The 24,127-nt window shown below is 42.6% G+C and overlaps 2 protein-coding genes and 1 long non-coding RNA gene across 6 annotated transcripts in view; 2 read left to right on the top strand and 1 right to left on the bottom strand.

Annotated features, from left to right (window-relative positions):
- Positions 1-95: 95 nt before the first annotated feature.
- On the top strand, positions 96-3,140 carry Eif3g1 (eukaryotic translation initiation factor 3 subunit g1). Its single transcript, XM_078184515.1, has 3 exons — positions 96-271; positions 473-934; positions 1,007-3,140. Exons 2-3 carry the CDS (start codon positions 490-492, stop codon positions 1,417-1,419), a joined length of 858 nt encoding a protein of 285 aa, XP_078040641.1. The 5' UTR covers positions 96-271; positions 473-489; the 3' UTR covers positions 1,420-3,140.
- On the bottom strand, positions 1,797-19,686 carry Nep2 (M13 family metallopeptidase neprilysin 2). Of its 2 annotated transcripts, none has more exons than XM_078184421.1 (10): positions 19,289-19,686; positions 8,228-8,376; positions 6,485-6,619; positions 6,144-6,389; positions 5,809-6,020; positions 5,266-5,442; positions 4,644-5,138; positions 4,283-4,574; positions 3,963-4,213; positions 1,797-3,559 (listed from the first exon to the last, which is right to left on the bottom strand). In XM_078184421.1, exons 1-10 carry the CDS (start codon positions 19,318-19,320, stop codon positions 3,221-3,223), a joined length of 2,328 nt encoding a protein of 775 aa, XP_078040547.1. In that variant the 5' UTR covers positions 19,321-19,686; the 3' UTR covers positions 1,797-3,220. The 2 variants fall into 2 exon arrangements, with proteins under 2 accessions (XP_078040547.1, XP_078040555.1); XM_078184429.1 differs by having other exon boundaries at positions 6,485-6,583.
- The window catches only part of LOC144471930 (uncharacterized), a 113,835-nt gene continuing 98,053 nt past the window's right edge, over positions 8,346-24,127 (top strand). For all 3 annotated transcript variants that reach the window (XR_013494359.1, XR_013494360.1, XR_013494361.1), the window contains exon 1: positions 8,346-8,465. This is a non-coding gene — a long non-coding RNA (uncharacterized LOC144471930). The remainder of the gene's footprint in view (positions 8,466-24,127) is intronic.

The following is a 24,127-nucleotide window of genomic DNA, read 5'->3' as shown; positions in this document are numbered from 1 at the left end:
AAAACGTCCATCTAAACATTGTTAGTTTGGTTCCCTGCTGCTGCGATGGCAGCACATTACCAAGCGCCCCGAAAACTCGAGTATGAACACTCTCATTTGCTGACACACGGTTTACTTCAGTGCAGTGCACATGTCAGCCATTGTGGAAGGCAGTTTTTCAGTCCCTCGTTTCAACTTTAAATATATTTGCAGTACTTTTTACTTTTGAATAAAGTATTAAGTGTATTAATCTCGACTTTGCCGTGATTTCTTGAAGTTTCAACTATTCACGGTAAGATAATTTCAATGAAATGTCACTTTCGCTACTCATATTTTGCGTTTATGTTTTCTGCGTATGAACATGAATGCTCTATTGTTAATCTCGTTCAAGATGTTTTTAGCAATCTACTAATACTTTACCTACAAACTATCGTTTCCGTTAATTATCGTAAATTTTTCCCAAAATAGTAAATGATTATTTATTCCATATTAGAGACATAAACAGGAAAGATGCCGGTAGCAGATGTGAAATCTAGTTGGGCCGACGAGGTAGAGGAAGAAGTAGCAACGTTACCTCCGCCATCAGAAATTTATGAGAATGGATTCAAGGTTCTTACCGAATACAAATACAACCAAGACAATAAGAAAGTCAAAGTTGTTCGTACATATAAAATAGAAAAACGTATAGTGTCAAAAACAATTGCTGTTCGTAAAAATTGGGCCAAGTTTGGAGATTCTGTAGACGATAGACCTGGACCCAATCCTGCTACCACAGTCGGTGGTGAAGATGTATTTATGCAGTTCATTTCAAGCAAGGAAGAGGAAAATAAGGTTGAGGAAGATAATCTTGATAAATTGAAAAACATGGGTGATAAAGGTGTGGTTAAGTGTCGTAATTGTAATGGGGATCATTGGACTTCAAAGTGTCCTTACAAAGATACAGTTCTGGCTGGAGGTAAGTTTATTGCTATGAATTTAAATATTAAAATATTCGCATTACTTCAATACTCTAACATTGAACTTTTAGGAAAAGTACCAGATGATAAAAAACCACTTATTAGTGCTGGTGCACCTGGTGCAGTGGCTGAATTGAAACCTCAAGGTAGCAAATATGTTCCCCCTAGTATGCGCGATGGTGGTAATAAGCGAGGGGATGCCATGCAAATGCAAAGACGCGACGACATTACTACCATCCGTATCTCCAATTTATCAGAAAGTACTACAGATGCAGACTTGGAAGAGCTTGTTAAACCATTTGGAACGGTGCTCAAATTTTATCTTCCTAAAGACAAGCAAACCAATCTTTGTAAAGGGTTTGCATATGTCCACTTCAAATATAGAGTGGAAGCTGCAAAAGCTATTGCCACTCTCAATGGTTATGGTTATGACCATCTTATTCTAAATGTAGATTGGTCAAAGCCACAAACGCAAAATAATTAAATCTGATTAAATAAAAATTGAAAACTGGGTGGTTGGCATTCATGACACAGTCTTACAACGTTTCCCTTTATTATAACTCCATAATATATCTATTACATCGATTTGTATATCTAGCATTTTTCTGTTTGAAAATAAATCATGCCCTAAGTTTTTGCATTATTTGCTTAGGTCATGCAATGTATAAGGAGTGTTTTGCCAATTCATCAGCATTATATTTTATGATCACAATCTTAGTTTTCAGTATTAGCATTAACAGAATAAGAATATTTTGTTAGAATCTTTTTTTCACAAATTGAATTTTGGATATTTTCGGTTCAAAAATGGGTCCTGAATTTCTTCTATTTTAAGTTATTCTTAGTGATATTATTAGGCGAAAAAAAGTGTTATAATTTCATTTATTTTAAATTCTCAATGCGATTTATATACATAATACCAGACATCTCTCTGGAAATGCTTATAATACGATTTATTTCAGTGTTATGAACTTTTTATAGAAAATTACATTTTAAATAAATATAATAAACAATGAAATAAAATTATACGGTCTCGTTACATAGCTCGAGTGTTCGATTATAAAAAAAAATTATTTTCTCGCGTTCGGAGTGAAACGTTCGTTTAATGATCACGTTACATACAAAATTTTCATTTATTATTATTCAACGGATTAGATGTACAACAACAAAACTTTCAGCTAAAACATTTCTTCGATCTTTTTATATTAAAACTTTATGCTGAGCAAGTACGCTAAATACACATTAATCTATTTAAACTTAAGTTAATACAGTATCGCAATATAAATAGGAGTATCGCGGTTCTACGCTAAACGCGGCACACTTGTCGTTGGAAAATGGTAACAAAGAAATTACAATTTCCAAATATATACCCTTACAAGGTGGAAGATCGCTATAATATACGTAGATGGAAAAGCAAAAACGGTACAAAAGTAATTGCACAGGCATTTTCTTCGGTTGCCTGTGGCGTAATTGTTTGTTAATTAGAAACTACGAATAATACTACGTCGTCTAAAGTACTTAAAAATGGTAACTCTAATCAACAACCTTACACTGCTCAACGGAGCCTAACGAACATTACACAGATAGCAAAAGCACATTGACTTTGTATGTCCATGGAACAATATTAATTGAAAATATAATTAATAGTTATATGTATCCTGCAGTTTTTTCTTGCGAGTCACCTTAATGGCATAACCAAAAGACCGTGTCAGTATTTATTGTCAACTCCCTATGAAAACATCACAGTTTTAACGCGTGCACGTTTTTCTTTAAGGACTCGAACCTAATGATAGGTTTTCCGATATAGTTTTTGTCCAACGTAATTCTATAAAAAAATTGTCATGGCGTGCCATTTCGGTTACCTTTTTTTCTTTGTAATCTTATGTACAATACTCGTCGCTCATATAACTTTCTCTTATAAAAAGGACTTATTTATTAATAAAACAAATGTTTCAGGGTGCATCGTTACCGGCAGCCCACCGTGGAATTCTATAGTTGTTTCGCGAAGACGAGGATCCCCCTGAAATAGCACAACTATGCCTTCGAAATTGAATTTCATCAGTTCCACAAGTAAGTACCGTCACTTTTACTCTCCTTCAATCGTTACTATGAACTTTATGTATAACAGTTTTCGATCAGACAATATCGAGGTCTCCGATGGGATCATAGAGAGATCTCCGTTGGACCGTCAACGTTCTTTCTACAAAATGTCGGAAAAACAACGAGTTTAACCAGTCGCTTACCGCGAGGCTCCTGTAGTCGTTTGACTGTTGCTCAAAGTCTGTTTTTTACCAGACTGCGCACTTCTTTTCGGGATTCATTTTCGAGCCTAGAGGACAATTGAAGTCCTGCGAGAACTCCTCCATGTTTGAGAGTGGTCCGAGCACGCGGAATTTACCCGGGCTGTGGAACCCAGTCGTGATGCGAAGCTTCATCGTTTCCGGTCTGTACTTGGTGCACCAGGTGTTCGCAGCACTGATCCAGAACAATTGTTCCGGTGTGTACGGAAGTCCTGGCAATCGTGATTCCTTATGGTTCCGTTTCACCCATTTTTTGTACGCCAAGTACGCCTCCTTTATACCACCGTTGTCAGCTATGTTTTCTCCTTGGGTGTTTATACCGTTTAACTGAAAAATAGGTGAAAAGAAATGTTTAGCAATCGGACATTTTTTTAGATCGTCGTCGTCTCGTCTTTACTATTCTATTTTTGTCCGCTATTGATTGCCCAACCTATACTCGTTTAGGAATTAGTTAGCGAAACACAGTGTGGTGAAATATTTTTCATTTCATTTTCAGAATTCTCCTCTCGCTTATCTAGTGTACTTGTATTATACTGTTTATCGTTCAAGACCGCCGGCAGCAGATTCGCGTATACTATTTGCATAACGCGTGAGATAAAACGTGCTTAGGCAATGCGTTCGCCTAAAAAGCAGCCCGCTCTGTTATTCCGCGTTCGTAGGCGATTTTTATCGTGCGATAGTTCGAAAACAGTTCACGCGCACTGAAATAGTATCGGAGGATGTCACTTACGTTCAAGCCTACGTCCTCGACCGTGTAGTTTCCGTATTGATGTATAATGCACTCTGCTCTTTCGAGATAGTTCTCCTTTGTCTCCGGCTGCCACCAATCGACCAGATTTCCCACCTTATCGAACTGCCTGCCCTGATCGTCGAATCCGTGCGTAATTTCGTGGCCGATAACGAACCCGATGGCGCCGTAGTTCATATACTTTGGTCGGTCTTTGTTGAAGAAGGCGCCTTGTAGAATGCCGGCGGGATATTCTGCGGGCAACGCGTTCCGTAATTAGCTTTCGGCTATACTCGCCAGAACGTTTATTTAAGAATACTCACGAATACTGTTTTCGATGGACGAGTAGTACGCGTTCACGTCCGCCGGCCTTCCGTGCGTGACCCAATCGGTCTTGTTCACGGGCTTCCTCAGCTTTCCGAACGAGTAATCCACCCCGAACAACGTCAAGTTCAAAATGCTCTCCAAATAATTGTCGGGCGACAGTTCGAGTTTCTCGTAGAAATCTTCGAGCTTCTTGTCATCCAGAAGTTCTTCGGGGTACGCGATGTGGCTGGACATTGACGCTGCTTTGTCCAACGCGCTCTTCCTCGTTTCTTCGTCCATCCAGTCGACCTGAAATATTTCACAGCTTAGTTCGCAAACAAGTTCGATATAACTTTAACGTTCCTTCTCAAGACGTACCCTCTTCAATATCTCTTTGAATTCTGCTCTGATGTCGGCCACCATTTCCAAAGCGTTCTTCTTCGCGTCCTCCTTGAAATACTTCCGAACGTACATGGCGCCGACGCTGATAGCCAAGTTACCGGAAACGGTGTCGATACACTCCTTCCATCTGGGTTCCCTTTCCGTTCTCCCGCTCAACGCCGTCGAATATTGCAGTTGCTTCTTGCGAATCTCCTCGGTGAGATAGCTCACGGACGAAGCAGTAGCCCTCCATATCGCATAATTTGCTTGGACCCTCTTCGGCGTGCTGACCAATAGCTCCTCCAAGTCCGAGATGTAGCTAGGAACGCTGACGATTACGACTTCGTCGTCGTCCACTTGGGCATTAGGCGCCAGGAGGGTGTTGAAGTATTCTTTCCACGGAATGCTGCGGTAGGTCTTCGATAATTCCCGCAGGGTCATGGGGTTGTAGAGGAGGGTGGCGTTACGGCGTTTCTCGTTCGGCAGAGAAATCTGCGGGTGATGTTTCCAGTGAGTACATTGTTATTCTTAATCGATAGGTATTATTGAAACCTGTCAATCCATTATTCTTCTAAGAAAATAGAAGAATAATACGAATATCGTTGCTTTTCATACTCACATTGGCAAGTTTCATCTCAAACTCCAGCGACTGCTTCAATTCTGTTTTCGCCGTAGCTTCGTCGACGCCTAAAATTGTCGCGATATCCACCATATAGTTGTAGTATGCTTGCACGATTTTATCGTCGAAGCCCTTCGACAAATATTCCCTCGGGAGTCTAAGAGACGCTTGGTCCAGCTGTAAAACAATATATTTCCATGCGTCACACGCTTCCACAACTTTACCGAACATCTTGACATTGAAATCAGCGTGGCGTGCAAGACCACGCGTTCTAACATTGCCGAGATGTTAAGAGTTTCTACAAACATTGATTTATCCACTTTCCCTCTCTGCACATAAGTCGTTAGCCATTCATTATTTCATTATGTAATGCTTCTAACTGCTGTGTCTTTCGAAACGCAGGAAACTGTGTAATTCACACCGTATTTTATATTACTCGTCCGTTATACTATTTGTAGACACTCGTAACGATACGTGTCTCGTAGAAACTTTGTCGATTAGACTCGGTCTAACAAGAATATCATTGTTCGATTCCATACGTACATCTATTATTCGTCTGGTGCTATTTTTTAAGTCGACGCCGATGCTAAAATCGATGAAACAATTGATGGAGTATCCAGTCTTGCGGAACCTGTACACAGATTCCTTCCAATCGAACTCGGTCTCGTTCCAATTCTCGCCTTCCAACAGCGGCCATCCACCGAGTTTCTTTAAAATGTTTAAGAGCGGCTGCAAACCTCGCTTTTCAATTAGCGCTGAAACAAATAGACTTCGTCAAAGTCCACCCCTCGCATAATCGTAGAATATCGAAGGTTTTGCAATAAAAAATATACGAATGCGAGATCGTCGACGGTCGCTAGGTTTCTCAAACAACTCACTCTTGTTCATGCAGGCTTTGTACAAATTCTTCGCCAGCCTGAACGGTTTCGGCTCGTTCGGCGGACTTTTCTCCTCGATACTGGCTCTCAATTGATTTTGCAAGTTGTCGCTGATCTCGGTGAACGTGGTCACGATTGTTTTATCGTCCGGGACATTGGTTGCCTCCAGAAAGCCACCGCAAGCGAAGTCGTAAAAGTCGTCGCACGGTTCTATCTCTGTATCCATGTTCTTCAATATTCTGGATGCTGAGAAATCCCCAAACAAATGATAACGTAATATTGGAATTTTAGCGCTTCTCTAGGTAGATATATTAGCATGGTAAATTGTGTTTTATACTAACCCGTGTGCACGCATTCCGGGGTATAGCATACGTCTTCGTCGCAAGATGGTACGTTCACCGTTTGAACCTTCGGTTGCTGATATCCGTTCAAGGCGTTGGCTGTGTACGGTAATTCCTCTGATTTAACAGGTAGATCTATCTCGTGCAGGTGCGGATGCGATTGCAAAACAAAATGCAAGACGATGCTGTTAAGTATTGTTAGTAATAGCGTTTGGGTAAGCTGTAGCGATAAACTGCTCTATTGCTCTATTAACGCGTAATTTCGTCTAGAATCTGTGAAATTCACGCGTGTGCAAGATCGATATGAAGTGGTTATATGTCAAGCTGAAACCAGCACAACCGATACACTCGCATTTAAGTGTATCCGCTTTATTATATGTATATGTATTAGCTCCCAAATGATTGGTTATTTTGTGCATAATTTGTGATAATAATTATATAATAAGGGTTCACCAACCCTTAAAACAAAGTTTCAGAATTTTAGGAATAAGAATTTTAATCGACGTTTAATAAATCCCGGAGACATCTACGCATAGATTGACGGTAGATGAAATGTTACAAGACAGAGGGAGTTTGGTAAGAAATTGTTTCCTCTTGACAGAAATCTCGGTACGTTGAACGAGTTATCGTTTAATTGTAGAACAGAAATTGTTATGTAAGCTAGCCTTCGTCGACTCAAGTCCTTAAGAGGCTGTTAAATGTAAGCTACGAGAGATTTGCGATCCGCGTTTGTATTTTAGAAACGCTGCCTCGAGACGCAGCGATCTATTATTGATCCCCTTTTATCGATCGAATCAGCCTTTGCTCTCGTCCGCGAGGAGAAAAAGAAACAATTTCAGTGGCGCCCGTCGATTGACGATTATCTTCCAAGACATCAATATTTTCCGATGGTCTCTAAAACCGTGCCAGTGATTCAGACTCTTTTATGAACTACCCCGGGCGGTCCGCGATCGACACTCGATCAAAATATACATCCGAATCAACAACCCCGGGGTTTCCGTGACTGTTCTCCGAGAAGGTGTGACCGAAACGAATGACCTGGTCCGAATGACTAATTTTAAAAACAATACTAATTTATACAGATGCGTCAGAGCCGGTACGCTTATTGACGTCACCGTGTTCTTGACGTCGAATTACGCGTTCCGAATTAACCGATTACCATTTCCTATCACGGACCGTTGTAACGAAGTCGGCGAGGGGGGAAAGAAACATAAGCAGCCTCCGTTAGTTAAAGTCATCGAGGAAATCGTAGCGGGATTGAAACTATATTTTATTCGTTGAATAAAACGAATTTTCACGCGAAGACGCGGTACGATTGAAACAAAGTTGTCAGAGACGCGGTATGATCGAAGCGCGGCATGTTTGAAGACGCGGTGCGAGTGAGACGCGGTATATGTAATCGATCGCAGCATGTTTGGGGACAGCAGTGCGATTGAGACGCGGCACGATTGAAGCGCGGTATGTTTGATGACACCTGGGCGAATGAAGTGCGTTTGTTTCTGACCACGTATAAAAGGAGGCCCTACGGAGGTCTCGGAGTCCTCAGTCTGTTTTCGACGTTGCGTGGTGGAGATCCTTGTCCGAGAGTTTGCGAGTTTATCGAGAGAAGCGCGTGGAAAATCCTACAGTTGCAACAAACGGAGCTTGAAATGGGCGTAGCCAAGCATTTTTAGGCGATGGATGTATGTGTGTGTACGAATTAATTGTTTCATCGCTACACCGGATAGTGGAACAGATGTTTACCGCTGCTCGACGACGTGTTGCAAGATGCGGTGTTCGCTGCAACGACTGCGATCGCCACTACCAACGCGATGCACAAAAGGACTCCGGAAACTGCTATTACAGTTAACCCCCGTTCCAGTCCCGATCGCCTCTTCCACCATGTCGGATTCCTGGAAAAAAAGAGAATCGCTTCTTCAAGATCTCCGCCAATTTATAATCAACGGGGAAAACCACTTACGACTAACGAGAGAAATTCCGAGTGAGTACGACTACTTACTTACCGAGCCCCGTTCTTATACATGATTTAATGGAACCTTCGGAGAGCAACTCTATCTAGGATGCATATTATATCTTTAATCGCGACACGGTAACCTGACGCGGTCTCGAAGACCGAGAATAATTGTAATAAAATAGTTCGTCGGAGAGTAAAAATCGAACGTCGCGCGACGATGGAGAAACTTTACTTCGGTCTTCTTATATTTATCCTTGGACGGTGACGGCGAAACAGTAAAACCCGCGAAGATCGAAGTCGTCTGTGGTTGCAGCAATAAAATTTAGCGTCTACGACGTTTCTAGTTAACGGCACCGTGGTCCTTGAATTCTATGGTGAACGAAGAAGCGTGAAATCGTCGCGAGAGGTTAAGCCTTTGGATTGGAATCGACGACTTTAATCGAACGAAGCGGAACAATCTCAAGATTTCGTTTGAAAACTCGCGTCGAAACGATATACTTAAAATACGACGAGATTATGCGGGAGATACGTAGTAGCACGAAGTTTCGAAAACTATGTTTCTGTGGAAGCGCGACACTTTGTTGAAGAAAAGAAGTATTTTACGACTATGCCGCAGCTTTACGTAAGTTGCAAGATGAAATATTCAGCAATTACGTTCTCGCATAAATAAGTACACGTCCATTACGAGATTACCATACAATTTCTGCACCTGAAAGGCGGAATGCCGTGGTCGAAATAGTCGCGAGCTACCAGCTCTATTTTGGTATAATATTTTGTTGGTCCACGGAAAACCTTTTCCAATGAAAAGAACGGCGTTTTCCCCTGAAACCGCGCCGCGCGTTTATTTCAAGCAGCACCGCTATTTACGCGAGCGTTGTTACCTCGAAAATAAACGATCATTGTCCACCGTGTCACAGCGAGTACCTTACGCAATTGAGGCTCAACAGTGACGATGTAACAATTAATTATGTGTGTCCTCTCACCTAATTATGGTCACCTCCGACCGCAATCGATTCGACAGAATGCGAACGGACCGCCGCGTCCTCTCCCCCCGTTTCCGAATGCATCGGCGCGAAATCGTTCGAGGGTGTCTTGGTACCTCGCGGATCGAAGAAAGCGTTTTGCGAGATCTATATCTACGAAGAAAGACGACGGAAAGCGGAGAAGGAGCCCGCGCGATTTATCCTTTCACCCTCGGGAAATAATCGGTTGGGGAACGAAAATTTCGCAACCAAGCGGCGATACACTTTTACGGCGAGTTTTTCTTGTTGGTAGAGGTAGATTGCCTTTCGATAGCGAGAAGTAGATTACACCGGCGCGGCGGCGAACCGTGAACTAATACGGCTGCACGGTAGATTGTTCCGTGGTCTCACCTGAATACGGCATTTCCAATTGTCCGCGTTCGAACATTTGTCGCGTTCGAAAGAAACATTAAATTTCTGCGTCCTCCTTGACACAGTTGCCTCGATGCGCGCCTAATTGTTTTCTTGGTTTAGTGCCTACTTACGCGTCCAGCTAATGATGGCGTTTTGCCTTTTTTTACCTTCGTTTACCCAGCCGATAATTAGGGAAACGATTCCGCTGTAGCGGAGACGTTCTCCCCGCAATTTTAGGGTTAGCATCTATTCTTAATTACCAGTGTCCCGTGAATTATGAGAAATCGTATAAGATTATTTTACGAGTAGGTCGCTTGTGTAACGGGACAGTGGTTCAGGTGTACTAATCGCGCGTAAATTCCGAAATCTAAAGGATACTTCTCTCGAAGGAACCGCGCGATATTGGTCGTGCCATTATAACGAGACTCATCAATACGGTAGAGTCCAAGGCTAACTAGATTCAACTTGTTACCTGTCACGCACGGATGCTAGATAGTATTGTCGAGTGGCGAAGCTGAAGTTATCAGTGACAGGTATATCAGCTAACAATATTGCGGTCTTCGACAGCACTGTCGAAGCAGAAGAACTGGGACATTGATCAAAATTCTAGTCCAACCACCCCACCGTGTATTGGTCGCTGTTACAATTCCAAGGTTGGGACTGTTAACAATTTTCCGGCATTTCGATACAGTATTTAGTCTCGACGTCGGTGGTTCGTTTTAATTTGCGCGCCTTTAAAGGACAGCCACCGCGTCGACGGGAATTAGTCGACTGGGACGACATTAATTACCCGTTTTCTATCCCGGAGAGGCCGCAGTCGTTAAGAAAGCGTCCGCGAGAGAAATATTGTGCAAGCTTTAATACGATTTAAACGAGCGTCGAACAAACGGTTTCTCCGAGCTTCATTAAGCAGTCTCTCATACCTTCGTCCCGTAAACACGCGGCAGACGTCGGGTTAGAGGCCGGTCGATTTCGTAATCGACGGACCGACGACCCTAAGCGGCCGGCCGTACCCCTAGCGTACTCGAAACCTATGCAATAAGGACATCGTAAACAAATTAGGTTCGTTAATGCGGCTTCCCGGTGCGTGGTTCAGCGGACGACGCCGAGAATACAATGAAGTTCGCGGCACGATGTAAAGTCGCGAGTGTATTGACCTCCTCCAGGGACAGAGTTTGCATCGGGACGCGTCGCACCGTTCCGCGACGGCAAAGTCAATGGCCTGCACGCGCACGAGAAACCTAATTGCTAATTGCTAGCCTTTCAGATCGGCAAAGGGAAATCATTCCCCGACGACGCGTCGTGGCGCGTCGTGGCACGTCGGAGCGGCGGCTGCACCACGCAATGGGGTGAGATCACAAAGTTACGTCAAAATCGAACAGCTTTCGATGGAAATGGGATAAAGCGGTGCCATTTTCATTCTACGTTAAAGCTGAAATATTACAGAATAATGGACAAATGGGTAGAACGTGGTACGATCGTATTATAATGACGAGAATTTATTTGACATTGGGAACATTTAAAATTGTGATTTACTACGCGTTACCAGGAACAGTTGGGCGCTTTTAGTAACACGTTATGGCATCGTTTCTCATAAGAGAATCCAACTCGATTATTTTTCTCTTATTTTCAACGTTTTAACTTTAACGTAAAAAAAAATTAGCATCGCTTTATCCGATCTCTATCAAAAGTTGTTCGATTTTGACGCAACATGGTCGTTTCATCCCTCTGTGCGACGCGTCGCAGTACGACGGAGCGCGACGGCAGTCGGGAAGAACAATTTGTCGTTTACACGCGTCGTCGCCGGCTCGTTGCTTACGAAAACTCCTAATCCCTCGGAAAGAGCAATCAAATTTCCGTGCCATTAGCCATGCCAGTACGTCGAGCGTGACCGTCTCGCGACGTGAGAACGCGACACCGATCACCCTGACACACTTTGCGCGCCGCGCCAACCCGAATAAAGCGGAGCCGTCGAAGGAGCGAAAAGCGAAACAATCGGCGAACAACAGAACCGTGAAAGATCGTGCGGATGCACGGGTATAATCGTGGGATCGATAATCGAACGCGCGAGAGTAGTTGCACATGCGATGCGAGCTGGAAAACTTTTCGGGCATCCCGGACGTTTACAGTAGATTTTAAATGCGTTTCCACGGGCAACATTTTCCATAGAAATTTCCGTAACGAAGCTGCGCAGTCGATTATAGCTGCGGTTGATTAATATCTTCCTCAGCGCAATTATAATCTATGCTAATATTAATTAAAGATGGTCCAGACGTTAAGGATAAGAATAGAGGGTAACTGTGCCGAGTTTTTAGAGACTAGATACAAATGTATAGATATTAAAATTGTATGGTAATATCTTATGGCGTGACACTTCTAGCGCGTCTGTCTAGTGCTCGCTGGTTCTACTTTCGTATGATGGAATGTGTCGAGTATTGCCAAGTGTTTGTTAAAATGGTTCAAAAGATAAAATTATGGTCTCTAAATATACAGTCAATGATAATTAACGGTATGATAATAATAAAAACAAGTGTGAATCTTTTTCGCAAGATACGTGACATTTTTAACGAGAACGAACTGACCCGGACGGTATCGATGCAAAAACAAATCGTCTCTGAATATTCATTAGTCGATATCTATTCCGTGGCAGCAACTTGCAAATTTGTAACTCGTTTCTCTTAACGACGCAGATACCGCGTGAACAATTTTTTAGTTTCTCTTTCTTGTGTATTTTTTTTTACAACGGTACAGAAAACAATACGTTTCGCTCGCTGCTAGAGCTATGGTCTAATTAAAAATTGGTTAGCATTCGAGCAGAAAGAGGATCTCCCGTGATACGCCGCGATTTGGCTTCGGGATGACGGAATTAGGGGAGCGATCGATTTCAAATTTGTCGTACCAATGGCTCAGGCAATCACTGAGCGGCGCCGCTAAACATCGTACAAATTGGCGAACAGATATAAACAGCCTGGGCAACGTACAGGATTGATCATAATGTTCGACGAGCCTACGCCAAGCTGCACGTATACTTTGTCATAGTTAGCGAACGATTCCCATTAATTTCGCAACAATAATGGTTATTTTAAGAAGGTCTGGTTCGCCTCCTTTGAACCGGATAATTAGATAATTAGTACGAGGATGGTTTCAGCAGAAGTTTCTGGGTACTCGAGTTTTATAGTTCCACGTGCCTGAAAATGAAATAATGCAGTGGTTATTGTGTGCGTCTGATTCGATGATTACGGTCATTGAAAGCTAGATTAGGCCAACTTTTTCCAAGTACTCAGACACTTCTACATAATATTCCTTTCTCGGTTAGCCACTTCGTCAGTACGTTGCTTATTCTATATTCCTTGATAAAGATCTTCCTGCTCAGGACTTCTTTCAACTGAATTAAACTGCCAATTATCGCGGATTACGCGACAGCCTCATTTCCGCGAATTATGCGATTCGTCTCATTTCAGTTTAAACGCCAAATTGACGATCCTGGAGACCTGATCGCCTCGGACGACGTTTCCTCAATTCTGCAGTTCCGCGCGAAACGGCGAACGACCTATTTAATAATGCTCGTTAATTCGGAAAATTCCCGTTGATTAGTTTCTGAAAATAGCATCTCAGGTACGCAACATTTCGACCAGACGTACTCAAATTTTTCCCTTTATCAATTTCCACGAAACTTGCAAGAGCGAACATTGCACGGGAGAATACTATTTAGATAACCGACACGTTAAGTAACTATGGTTAACGATAAAAATGTTGAAAGGAATAATTTCTACTGGAATAATTTTTATATAGTACCTTACGCCAATTTTAGAACGTTTGCTTGCGCGTATATATTTTTTTTTTACACAGGTGCGAGTATAGAGAGGAGGAGGCTGTAGGAGAGTATGCGCAGGGGTTGTCGAGTGGTTAAGGGAAGTAGAGAAGCGAACAGAGAGGGGAGAGGGGTGGCGAGCGAACGCAAACAATCGTAATTGGTTGTAAGTTACAAAAAAAAAGTTTAGAAAATATGTTGAACGATGCGGAATATGCATTGGGTGTAGATATACACCCATATATTTTTGTCTACAGATGCAAAGCCATCAAACTGGTTAGTATTCTTTCGGAATGAGACCGTGGTACATTCCGAGCATCGAAAACAGTACTCTCATGCCGAATATTTAAATAATTGGCATTGATCCATCTCTTTTTGGCTGATTTCCTTAAGAGGTCGCAAATACGTGAAACACGGAAACCTCGTTCGCGTTAGACGGTGACTTCGGGCTAAACGTGATAAGAAACGTTAACAGCCCCTCCGAGCGGAATGCAAATTGCTTCGCGTCGCTCACCTGTGAAGAAGCATCTAGTTCCGACTGGTATATTTTATCGGGGTTTCAATATTTCTTTGTCAGTAGTGGAGACAGACACAGTGGATTCAGCTATACCGTATCAAAACATTTTATCACGTTTTCATCGTAGGCGATCTTTCACTTTTATTCAGCGGTCTATTATTCTTGACGGCGTACACGTATGCAAGAGTATTAGGCATCGGGTGGATGTGTACAATTTTAGCACAACTTAAATCCCATTAAAGGTATCGGTTTCAACCGGTGTGCGTCGCTCGTAGCAGTTGCTTCCTGTAGAAAGTAACGGACCTTTCGCAGAGAAGCTGAAGAAGTGTACCCGATATGACAATTATCTGTCCGCGAACACAACCGGTTGTACGAGCGGAAAAATGCAAATAAGAACTTTCATTGTGTACACTTCTTTTTAGCGTCGTCCACCGTGTAACGATCGTTTAACGCGGACGTTATCGAATCTATTTTTTGCCAACTTGAAACTGTTCGTAAAACATTGGTAAAATATACGATCGGATTGCGGTAAATGATTTCTGAAAATTATCGGTTTTTTTGCAAGCTTTTTTTGTATCAATTTGTTAGGAAACGATCGAAGTCTAGTTTTCCATGGAAATTTGTTGGGACGCGAAAACCTCTTCCGTAAGAGTCGCTAGCGCTCGACACGAGTTAAAATATTGACGCTTCCGTACCGATGCGTTGCAACAGCAGACGTTTCCGCGGAATCGTAAAAATTACCAGAAATCTTACGAACGAATCAGTCTCGCGCGAGTTCACGTGATCGGCTAAAGTTTAAACAAGATATTTGGTTTGTCGTTGTTTGTATCCGAATGAACGAAATCGATTTCAAAATGAAACCTGTACACACGTAGCCGGCCGGTGATTGTTTTCAAATATTTGCATGGTCAGCGGGCAACTGTATCTCTGTTTTATAATCCTTCGATTTGCAAAAAGTCGCGGAAAAGCGGCGAGGACGGGTTTGCAACATCGTCGCCGCCACTTTCATAATTCATGCGGGCACGAAAAGCTTGTCTTTGCTTCCCTTTATTTTAAATCGCGAGATTTCTCCCGGATGGTTGTCCCCCAACCCGAGCAGTTCACTTTCACTTCTCCTCTTATGAAATTGTTGCAGAAATTTCAGAAAAAAAACGCCTCTTTCCTAGGTCCGGCCCGTATTTTAAATCCCAGTATTTTCAAGCATTTCAAATGGTTAGAACAAAGAGAATTCTTGATCAAATTTAGATCGCCGGTTAGGGGCGCTGGCGTAAAAGAGTAGAAATTATTTTCATAATGAAAAATATTGTCGCGCGATCGAACGTTGAAAAATAAATTTCTCGACGATATTGCACGCTTGAAAGCAAGCTTATTGATCGTTAACAGAATTCACGATGGAGGAAATACAAGTTTGCCCCGTGCTCTCTTTATTAGATGGAAACGAATTTAATTAAACCGTCGACTATGAAGTTTTCGACGAGCAATGACGCCGCGCCATCTCGTCGACGGGACGTTGCTTATGGTCGCACAATAATGCGCGCCACAGGTATCGTAACAAAATATAATATCGTCGTACGGACGTAAAAGCATCGGTGGCTTCTAAAGAGCAATATTTGTGACTACGACCCGATATAAATACTTCATTTTCATAGAAACTCCATCAGAATACAAAAACGACAAACGTCAAATTAGAACCACGCGTTTCCCTAACTAGATTCGCGCGTAACGAGCGTTAATTAAAAAATCTCCATACAATGTTCGACGTAGAAATGATTAGAGAATAAAAATCTTGTTCGCTTTCTTTCCGCTTTCTCTCCTTTATGTTTACCAGTTTTATTTCACACGTTTAATTTTATAGGTCTTGAGAGCTTCTCGCTTCCTATTAATATTTCTTTCTTCTTCGAAGAGTCTAATTTGTCTTCGTTAAAAAATACGTACTCGTATGTTAACGCATACATTTTGAATTGCAATTGCCCAGAGACATTTATATAATTTTCTGAATTTTTGGACCCTTCTGTTGGACAATTGTGCCGATTGCGCAAACGTCCGAGAAGGTTGAAAATTTCAGGTCGCTGTAGTGTGTGCACGTGTTTCGTACGATTTACAATGCCATTGTAAATTCATCGATGATCGAGCAGAGTGTCGATCCGTGTATGAACAAGCACCAGCGTACCTCGAGATGGAGTATGATATCGTGGAACGTGAAACTAGCTCCGAAGGACTTTCACCGCGTTGAGTTTGAGAATTGATCGAGCATACGTTCATTGCGACTTACAAGCTTACGCGTACGTTCACCACGCGCGTTTCCTCTTCTCCAGATACGTGTCCCGTATATAAACTGAATCGCAAAACATTTTTGACGCAATCGTCTCTCGCAAAACGCTGCCGCCGCGACCGTGGATAAAGCCACACGGACGCGCGCACACGAATCGCAATTACGTGCGACGCGAGGCGGTCGCGTATTGTTAAAACCGCAGACACGGGAAAAATTTCGGCGAAATCCCGGCGAGGTTCTAACAAGAAGCAAAACGTTCGCGGAGAAGGAATTTGTTTATATTTTACCGCTTCTGCGGCTTCGCGAAATTACTCCGATTACTTTAACCGGAACTCAGTCATCGGGCTAATTAACTTTGAAGACTTTCAAGTTTTTCCGTAACAGAGAAACTGGAAATTACAGCTCCATGGATTCTCGTCAAAGCCCGACGCAACGAGAGTCGATTCGTAGACTTTTTAGGGTATTTGTTAATAATTTATTTTCGGTCTCGGTGCACGGTTGTCCACGGTCCATTATTCTGCGTGCAAAAAACTTTGCGCACGTGGAAAAGAGATCGCTCGTGTTTTATAGTTAAAGACCTTCGATCTTGCTAGCACTTTTCCTAGCAGCGAAACGACGGGATCTTTAGCAACGCTGTGTTAATTGATTCTATAAAGTAGGAAGTGCATTAGAGCCAGAGTGGATTCGATTTATCGCTGTTTTAACTCTATCGTTTACCAAGGGTGGAGAACGTCGCACATAGTAATCGATGCTAAATTTCCAATTAATGGAATACGAAATATAACAAGCAAAACCGAACGTTCGGCGAACATAAATATGTTTGAAACAGAAAACGAATAATACAGACGATGCGATCGCCTAAACGGAAAATAACACTAGGAAAATCTTTCTTCCTAAAATAGGCGAGACGCGTTAATTTATAACTGATTTTAAAAACTGCTAAAAATATGTTGGCGCAGTCGACCATGCGTGCAGCAACTGTAGAAATGTTTACCATTGGAAACACGACGCAGTTGCATCGCGCGTTTGCTCTTTCGACGATAATTCATTTCGAAAATCGAAAATCAATTTCTACGGCTTTGGAGAATATTGCTGGCAGAATAATGGCAGGGATGTAGCGTAACATCAACGCCTGGGCGGCGTGCTTATCACCGCGAATGCCGACCTGCATTGAAATCACACGATTTCTCTCCGAAACGTTCGCAGAATGTTTATTTAGAGGAATATTTCTCATTAGTAATGTCGCCCAGTCCTCGGACATATTTTATATTTGACCAGACCAGGGCCACGTTTTTCGAAATCGTTATTTCCCCATCGCATTTCCACTCTCGCTTCCTTTCTCCGATGAAAGTGCAACAAACGAATCGTTTTCATAGCTTGTAGATTAGGTTTTCGATATTGGAAAGTCTCGAACAAGAAAAATATGTACCGATCTCTTATTAAATAATTGAATCGTTTCTTTACAACTTTAGAGTCTGGACTCTCGAGTCTGACGTTGCCGATATGATGGCAGCCATTTTTTGCAAGTTAATACTAGATTGCTTTTTGCGATCTCACTATTGTCGTCGTCTTACTCCGTTGAGAAACAAGAGAGAATGGACTCGAATCGGTCCGACTTTTCGATCTATTTTTGCGATACTTTCATCGTACAGCTACGTATATCTGATGTTGAAAGGAATGACATAACAAGCAATAACTTATTTCCTGGTGTTATACATCGTAGTGTGTAGTACAAACTGTGTTAATAACGAGTAATCGAAATAAATTATTGCTCGAAGTAGATGATGTATTTTAGAGTAATACATTTTTTAATTGAGAATATTATTTTATGCAATTGTTTTTATGAAACTATTCGCTTTGGAAAGGGTGTATTTGTATTTGCCAAGCAGCCATCGGAATCTATAATTACTACGTTTTGCTGTTATAAAATACATCTAGCTCGAGGCATTAATTTCGATTTACCCTGCACGACTGGACCCATTGTTCGCTGAACAATAATGACAAGGATATTTTTAGTTAAAATCGAGGAGATCGAAAGGAAGCATCCCTCGGGTACCCTGGCACGATCGATGTTATTGTCCTTACGATTCTAGCTGAAAAGCAGTCCTCATTATCGATCATTATCTGCGTTTCTTCGAGGCAAGCACATTCTATTTGCAAGGTATATACGACCAACGAGATAACGATTCTCATTTTTTTTTGTGAAATTATCGCGATTGCAGTGATTACGGGATCCGTTTGCAACGCGCTTCGTTATCTCGGCGCCATACGACAATGCATTCGACAATTTCGGAAAGTTCGGTAGGAGATAGGGAGTGTTTTCACAAGTCGTTGGAATCTTGTACGCAAAGTACACGATACACGATAAGCCAGCGAGAGACGCGAGTCCGAGCGAAGCATTACCAAACGCATCGACGATATTGCAAATATAGGAAACGTGGACCTTTAATGATAATCGAAAAAAACACGCACAGATATTTGATATTTCCTTGTACCGACTGGTTTATCGTCTCTTTAATCTCCCTTATCCCTCCATTTTATCGGTCAATGAAACGCGTTCGAAATGCCGAGAAATAATTGAAAAACCAGCGTCGTGAATATTCGCAACGCGTCAAAGTAAAAAACTCGGCACGTTGAGCATTAGTCACAGGATGCTTTTGTCTTTTCTTTTATTTAGGAACACGCGCCGATTGGCGCCTGCGAGTACGAATTAGTTTAAACATTCCCGAGAGAAAAATAAAGAAAAATTCAACGATTCGTTGCACAGTGGATTACTGTCGACTACTGGCACTCGACGCTCTCGCGGTTTACAGAGTTCCAAAGATCCTGTCCATTTTTCGAGCAACCGTCGTGTGCACGCAAATGGAAACTCACTTAATAACTGTCTGCTTCATGCTGTTTGTCATTCTGGATACTCTTCGGGGCTACTTCTCGTTCACCGCCGCGCCTTCTCTCTCTCTTTCTCTCTCTCTTCTTCTTCTTCCTCGAAAAACTTGTTCACTGACACATTACCACATGTACACACTTTGTCCTGTGCCTCCGATTAACAATCTTCCGCCACCTCCAGTTTCCTTATCAGGCCGGCACCGTGCTTCGCGTTCCCCGGTAGCAGCGTTCTCGCTCCGCTCCGACGTCTCCTCGTCTTTTCGTTTCGAGCCTCTCGATTTTTGATTTTCTCCAGGGAAGATTTTTGATCGATATTTGTTTTGAACAGAGGGCAGGACTAGTTTTCCCTTTTCGCCAGAGTCCGGATGTGGATCGGTTTGGACTGTTAGCGCCGGACTGAAGGAGCACGCGCATCTCTCGTCGTATTTAAACGCCCTCTCCCTACCTCTTTCGCCCCCTCTTTCTCGTTTCCATTCCGTCGCTCCGCGTTTCGGTTATCTACTCTTCCTTTTTCCGTACTCTCGGAGACGTTTTGCTCGATTTGCTGAAAATCTGCGATTTGACCGGGCAACCTACACAGCCGGGCACGGCGCGCAACTTGCCCGAAATCGTGGACAAAAGTAGCGTTTCCGTCTCGGAGGCCAGTTAGCATCGGAGCTGGCTGGGATAGCATTCAAAGTGGCAAATGTAAACAGACGCGTTTTATTCGTTGTAAGACATTTTTAAGGTAGCATTTCCAATAGTATTTCATTCGGAGAACTCTAGAAATATTTCTGTCGCAGTTTGGAATATTTCATTTTATTAAGTCACAGTGCAGGATTTATTTCGGCAATCTAAAACGTAGAAAGTATAATCTTTGCATCGATTTGACGAGTTCATTTGCGAAATTAAGACTTGCGAATTAACGTCACAATGAATCAACGAGCAATCCGCGTTCGTCGCGTTCTTCGAGCTGCTTATGCCGAGAAAAGTGACGATAACTTCCTAAACCGCAAAGATCCGCAAAGGACGGGACTTGTAAGGGAAACAGGCTAAACTGAAGGAAACTACCATTTTATAAATAAAAGTAAAGTAAAGTGTTTTTAGCGCGGTCGGTGCCATAGAGGAAAGTAAGCGAAAATGGAATGGTATATAAAATTATGCTATGTATATTTTTATTCGTGAATATCTTTCGTCTCTATAATATTTCTCAAAATTCGATAGCAGCTTTACAATACCGCGTTAACATAGCGGTCGAACGATACGCGAGGTTCTTGATTTTCATCGTCGCGTTCTTTCGTTCGATGTCTCCGCGAGGCGCGGATACGGACTGTGTGCATCAGTGATTTCCGAAGCATCGAACAAATTGGTTTCTTCCTCTCTGTGCCCGACACCGAGATTACTATGCACTGCGGAAGCATTTATTTTGTTCCGATGGACACCGATGCGTAATGTGCGCGTGTTGCACGCCAAACCTCGGAAAACAATGCGAAGCCCACGTATCGAGTGGAATCGTTTCAACGTAGTGGTTCGATTAAGATTCTCATACTTATTAATTTACCGTTCAAGCTTCTCCAATCGTCCACTCGACTTACTTGAAACGTTCGCTTCTTTGTGGTATATCTTAGATTTCTTTAACTTTAGTTTGCTATCTTATCAACGTTAATCGTTATTGATTTCCTATTTCGGTCCCCTGTCGTCCAGGTTATTATCTTCAATCAATATCTCTCAATGATTCGAATAAACTTTTTATTGGCGTTCTCCAATATTTTTAGGTTTGTTCGTAACATATCGCTGTTTAATATCGCCAGCATTAGATATTGCTCCGTTGTATCCGATCCGAGAGCTTCGTTTAGCAGTTTGATCGTCAATTTATTTTCCATCGAGGTGTTAGAAACGAGGAACGAACAGCTTCCGGGTGTTACGCTCGAAATATACAGAGACTACGGAAGAACGTCGCCGGTCGACAAAACGGATAAAAGTTGTACTTTGGCAGCGTATATTTACGCCGGATCCCCCGCGGCGAGATTCATTTGTTAATGTCTACTGTCCGGATATATGGCGAACGCGATGCGTAAGTTTGGCCGAGTTTCCGAAAGTTATAGAAACCGTCGCTTGATCTTCGAACTCCGTGCTTCAAAACTATCGCGTACGCGAAACGTAAAACCACTGTCCCAGAAACAACTTCGGAACTCTGGTAGGGCTTCAACCTACATAGGGTGGCTAGCAGAGAGGAGTCGCGCGCGCGGGTCGATTCGTTATAAACATCAATCTGCATTTTAGTCGACGAACTGTGCTATTGGAAAGCTTAATTGACAGCTTGATGTACTTCTTCCATCGAGTCCGAAGGATTTACCCAGCAGCGGCTTCGTTCTTTCCGAACTCGATGCACCCGCGAATGCAACCCGAGTAACAAGTGGCAAATTCTTTGCTCGAAACTACGATTTCTAACAGGAATCGTCCGCCGCGTTTATTTTCTTTTTCATTTTAGCGACGATCGCCCGAGGTTATTATCAATCGTTGGAATCAATAATTGCCGCAGAGACAACACCCTGTTTCTAAGATTGATGGCTTTAAATTTCAGTTTGTAGAAGAATATCTTTTTTCAATCAATAGCAAATGGCATGATACGAAAATCTACACGGCACACGTATAATTCTCATATGGTATGCAAGTATTACATCGCTGCAATAACTTGTTATCCCCGTCTGTGCACAGTCAATCAATTCTTTTATGCGCGACTATCTAAGATCGCCGAACGTAACCGCCGTAACTATGAACGATCGATTAAATTTTTATTCCCGAGAAACTGAGACTCCCAACATTTTAATATTGGCTTGTTTACGTCGTTGTCAAGGAAAAACCAGTTTCGATCAATTTTGCTGTAAATTTACCGTTTGTTAAAACCGGAAAATTAGTGTATCTAATAGGATCGGCGGGGTCTGGCTTATCTTAGAAATCCGAGATGCAAAATTGAGAACAGCCAGAACGATACGTTTACAGTTAGTCCATCGATTACCGTACGGTGATGCAAGTCGAACGGATACCAGACAATCCCGATTTCTTTTCCTTCCTGACCGGCGTTCTCCCACAGAAGAAAAAAAACCTAATCATTTCTTGGAAGCGATTCTCGATGCGTCCACTATTAATAAAACGCCGCATTCTAATGAACCTCTCTTTACTGCACGCACACATTTCTTCAGTCGCATGCTGGTATTTAGAGAACCTGTTATCATCAATTCGTTGACCAGGTGTGTGCAGCGTACACCATTTTTACGACTTTCTTTTTGCAATATGATTACCATATTTCCTATACAAAAAATTCAACGTTATCAAATTAGGTTCCAGTTTCATCTCTTCGATATCGACTGGAATTAATGGGGAATAATTTTAATAGCAAAGTATTAGACTAGACTGTCGTGGAACGACGGTAAATTAAAATGGATAATTTGGGAAGAGGTGATACGATTATTCGAGGCGTCGATCAATTTTAGCGGTCTCCGTGCAATTGAATTCTCGAAACGGCACGGAAAGATTAAACGCGCGTGGCGTTTGCCTTGCATTGTTCGCACCTATCGCTGTCATGAAAATTGTGTAATGTTAGCGTGCATTGTGCCCGCCGGTAATTCGAAAACACGGCTGCTGCGCGCCGTGAATCGTTTGATTCGCGATAAAGAGGCGAAGAAGCTCGCAATCAAACGGTTGCAATTAAACGGCGAAGGAAAAGGAAGCCGTGAGAGAAACGATTGCGCGACATTACCAATAAACGCACGCGGTATCCGCGCATCGGCAAGATGCACGTAACTCGCGGGGAATTAACGTCGCGCAGTTACGCGAAATATCTTCATCGAGCCAGAGAGATAGATAGATCCGCGTCAAGGTAACAAGATTTCATTCCCACGGCTCTAGAACCATCCGACCTTCACCTTCTTTGCCAGATTCGTAGAATAATCGTTCTCTATGGCGCGGAACAGACGATGCAACCGAAAGATTATATTGCCCGTGGCGAAACAACGAAATCATGCTCGAAAGAGCATTACAATGCTGCCCATATTTACGCGAATCGCGTGTGCGCCCCGCGAAACTGCGCGTGCAGCTTTTTCGAACGCTGCGCAAGTGTTCGCGCTTCGAGTAAGCTGTTGCAAAAAATTCATCGTTCTCCATCTTTCCGCGTTAATTTGCTCGCGACGAGAGCAAACATCGCGTTATTTAAAACATCGCGTTATTTAAAAATTGCATTCGAGTTCTCTGCTAGGCGACGAGGTATCCACACAATACGACGATTAGATAATAGAACGTCTGACTGTCGGCGTATCGTAAGACGAAATGTTATGTCAAGGTTTGTGTCATCGTTTAGAAAACTGAGTTATGTAAATGAGGGTCGAACGAGGTTTAAACGAAACCGAGATTTTGAATCGATGCTAAGTGGAACACGGGGCTTAATTATAATTTCATGCGTGCTCCAATTGGCGTTATTTATTAGAATCTCAGTGCAGGGTCGGTTACGTTATTGGTGGACGCCGATCGCACCGCCATTCGCAACAGCAACCAATGTCGATTGATAACAGGCATCAATCGGGGGCAACTGCAATAATGCGTTTTTCTTTTCAGCCTTTTATTCATTGATTAGGTTATCGATTGCGCGCGGTGCACGGTCACAACAATAGTTAAAGTCAATCGCGAGACGGGTACCGTTATGAATTTCACCTTACGCGTTCCCATCGAATTACGGGCCCTGCCGTAATGTTTCTGTGATTCGACATCTCGATATGGGACGTCGGTGAACGGTCGGTCCAGCCGGTGTAAGGTCGGTGAACCGCGACTAAAGAAGTGTGTCGACGGTAATTA

This window comes from Augochlora pura, chromosome 1, assembly GCF_028453695.1.
Source record: "Augochlora pura isolate Apur16 chromosome 1, APUR_v2.2.1, whole genome shotgun sequence".
Classification (NCBI taxonomy): domain Eukaryota; kingdom Metazoa; phylum Arthropoda; class Insecta; order Hymenoptera; family Halictidae; genus Augochlora; species Augochlora pura.
Note: the sequence above shows the minus strand (reverse complement) of the source record. Positions and strands in the feature narration are given on the sequence as shown.

What these genes read in the sequence shown, in the direction of transcription:
- Eif3g1 (XM_078184515.1), top strand. Translation starts at nt 490, where the DNA reads ATGCCGGTAGCAGATGTGAAATCTAGTTGGGCCGACGAGGTAGAGGAA. An exon ending in AGATACAGTTCTGGCTGGAG is followed by an intron (nt 935 to 1,006) that starts GTAAGTTTATTG and finishes TTGAACTTTTAG; the next exon opens with GAAAAGTACCAGATGATAAA.
- Nep2 (XM_078184421.1), bottom strand. Translation starts at nt 19,320, where the DNA reads ATGACAAACAGCATGAAGCAGACAGTTATTAA. An exon ending in CAACACGTCGTCGAGCAGCG is followed by an intron (nt 6,620 to 8,227) that starts GTAAACATCTGT and finishes TGCACGAGATAG; the next exon opens with ATCTACCTGTTAAATCAGAG. An exon ending in GCACCAGACGAATAATAGAT is followed by an intron (nt 5,443 to 5,808) that starts GTACGTATGGAA and finishes ATTGTTTTACAG; the next exon opens with CTGGACCAAGCGTCTCTTAG.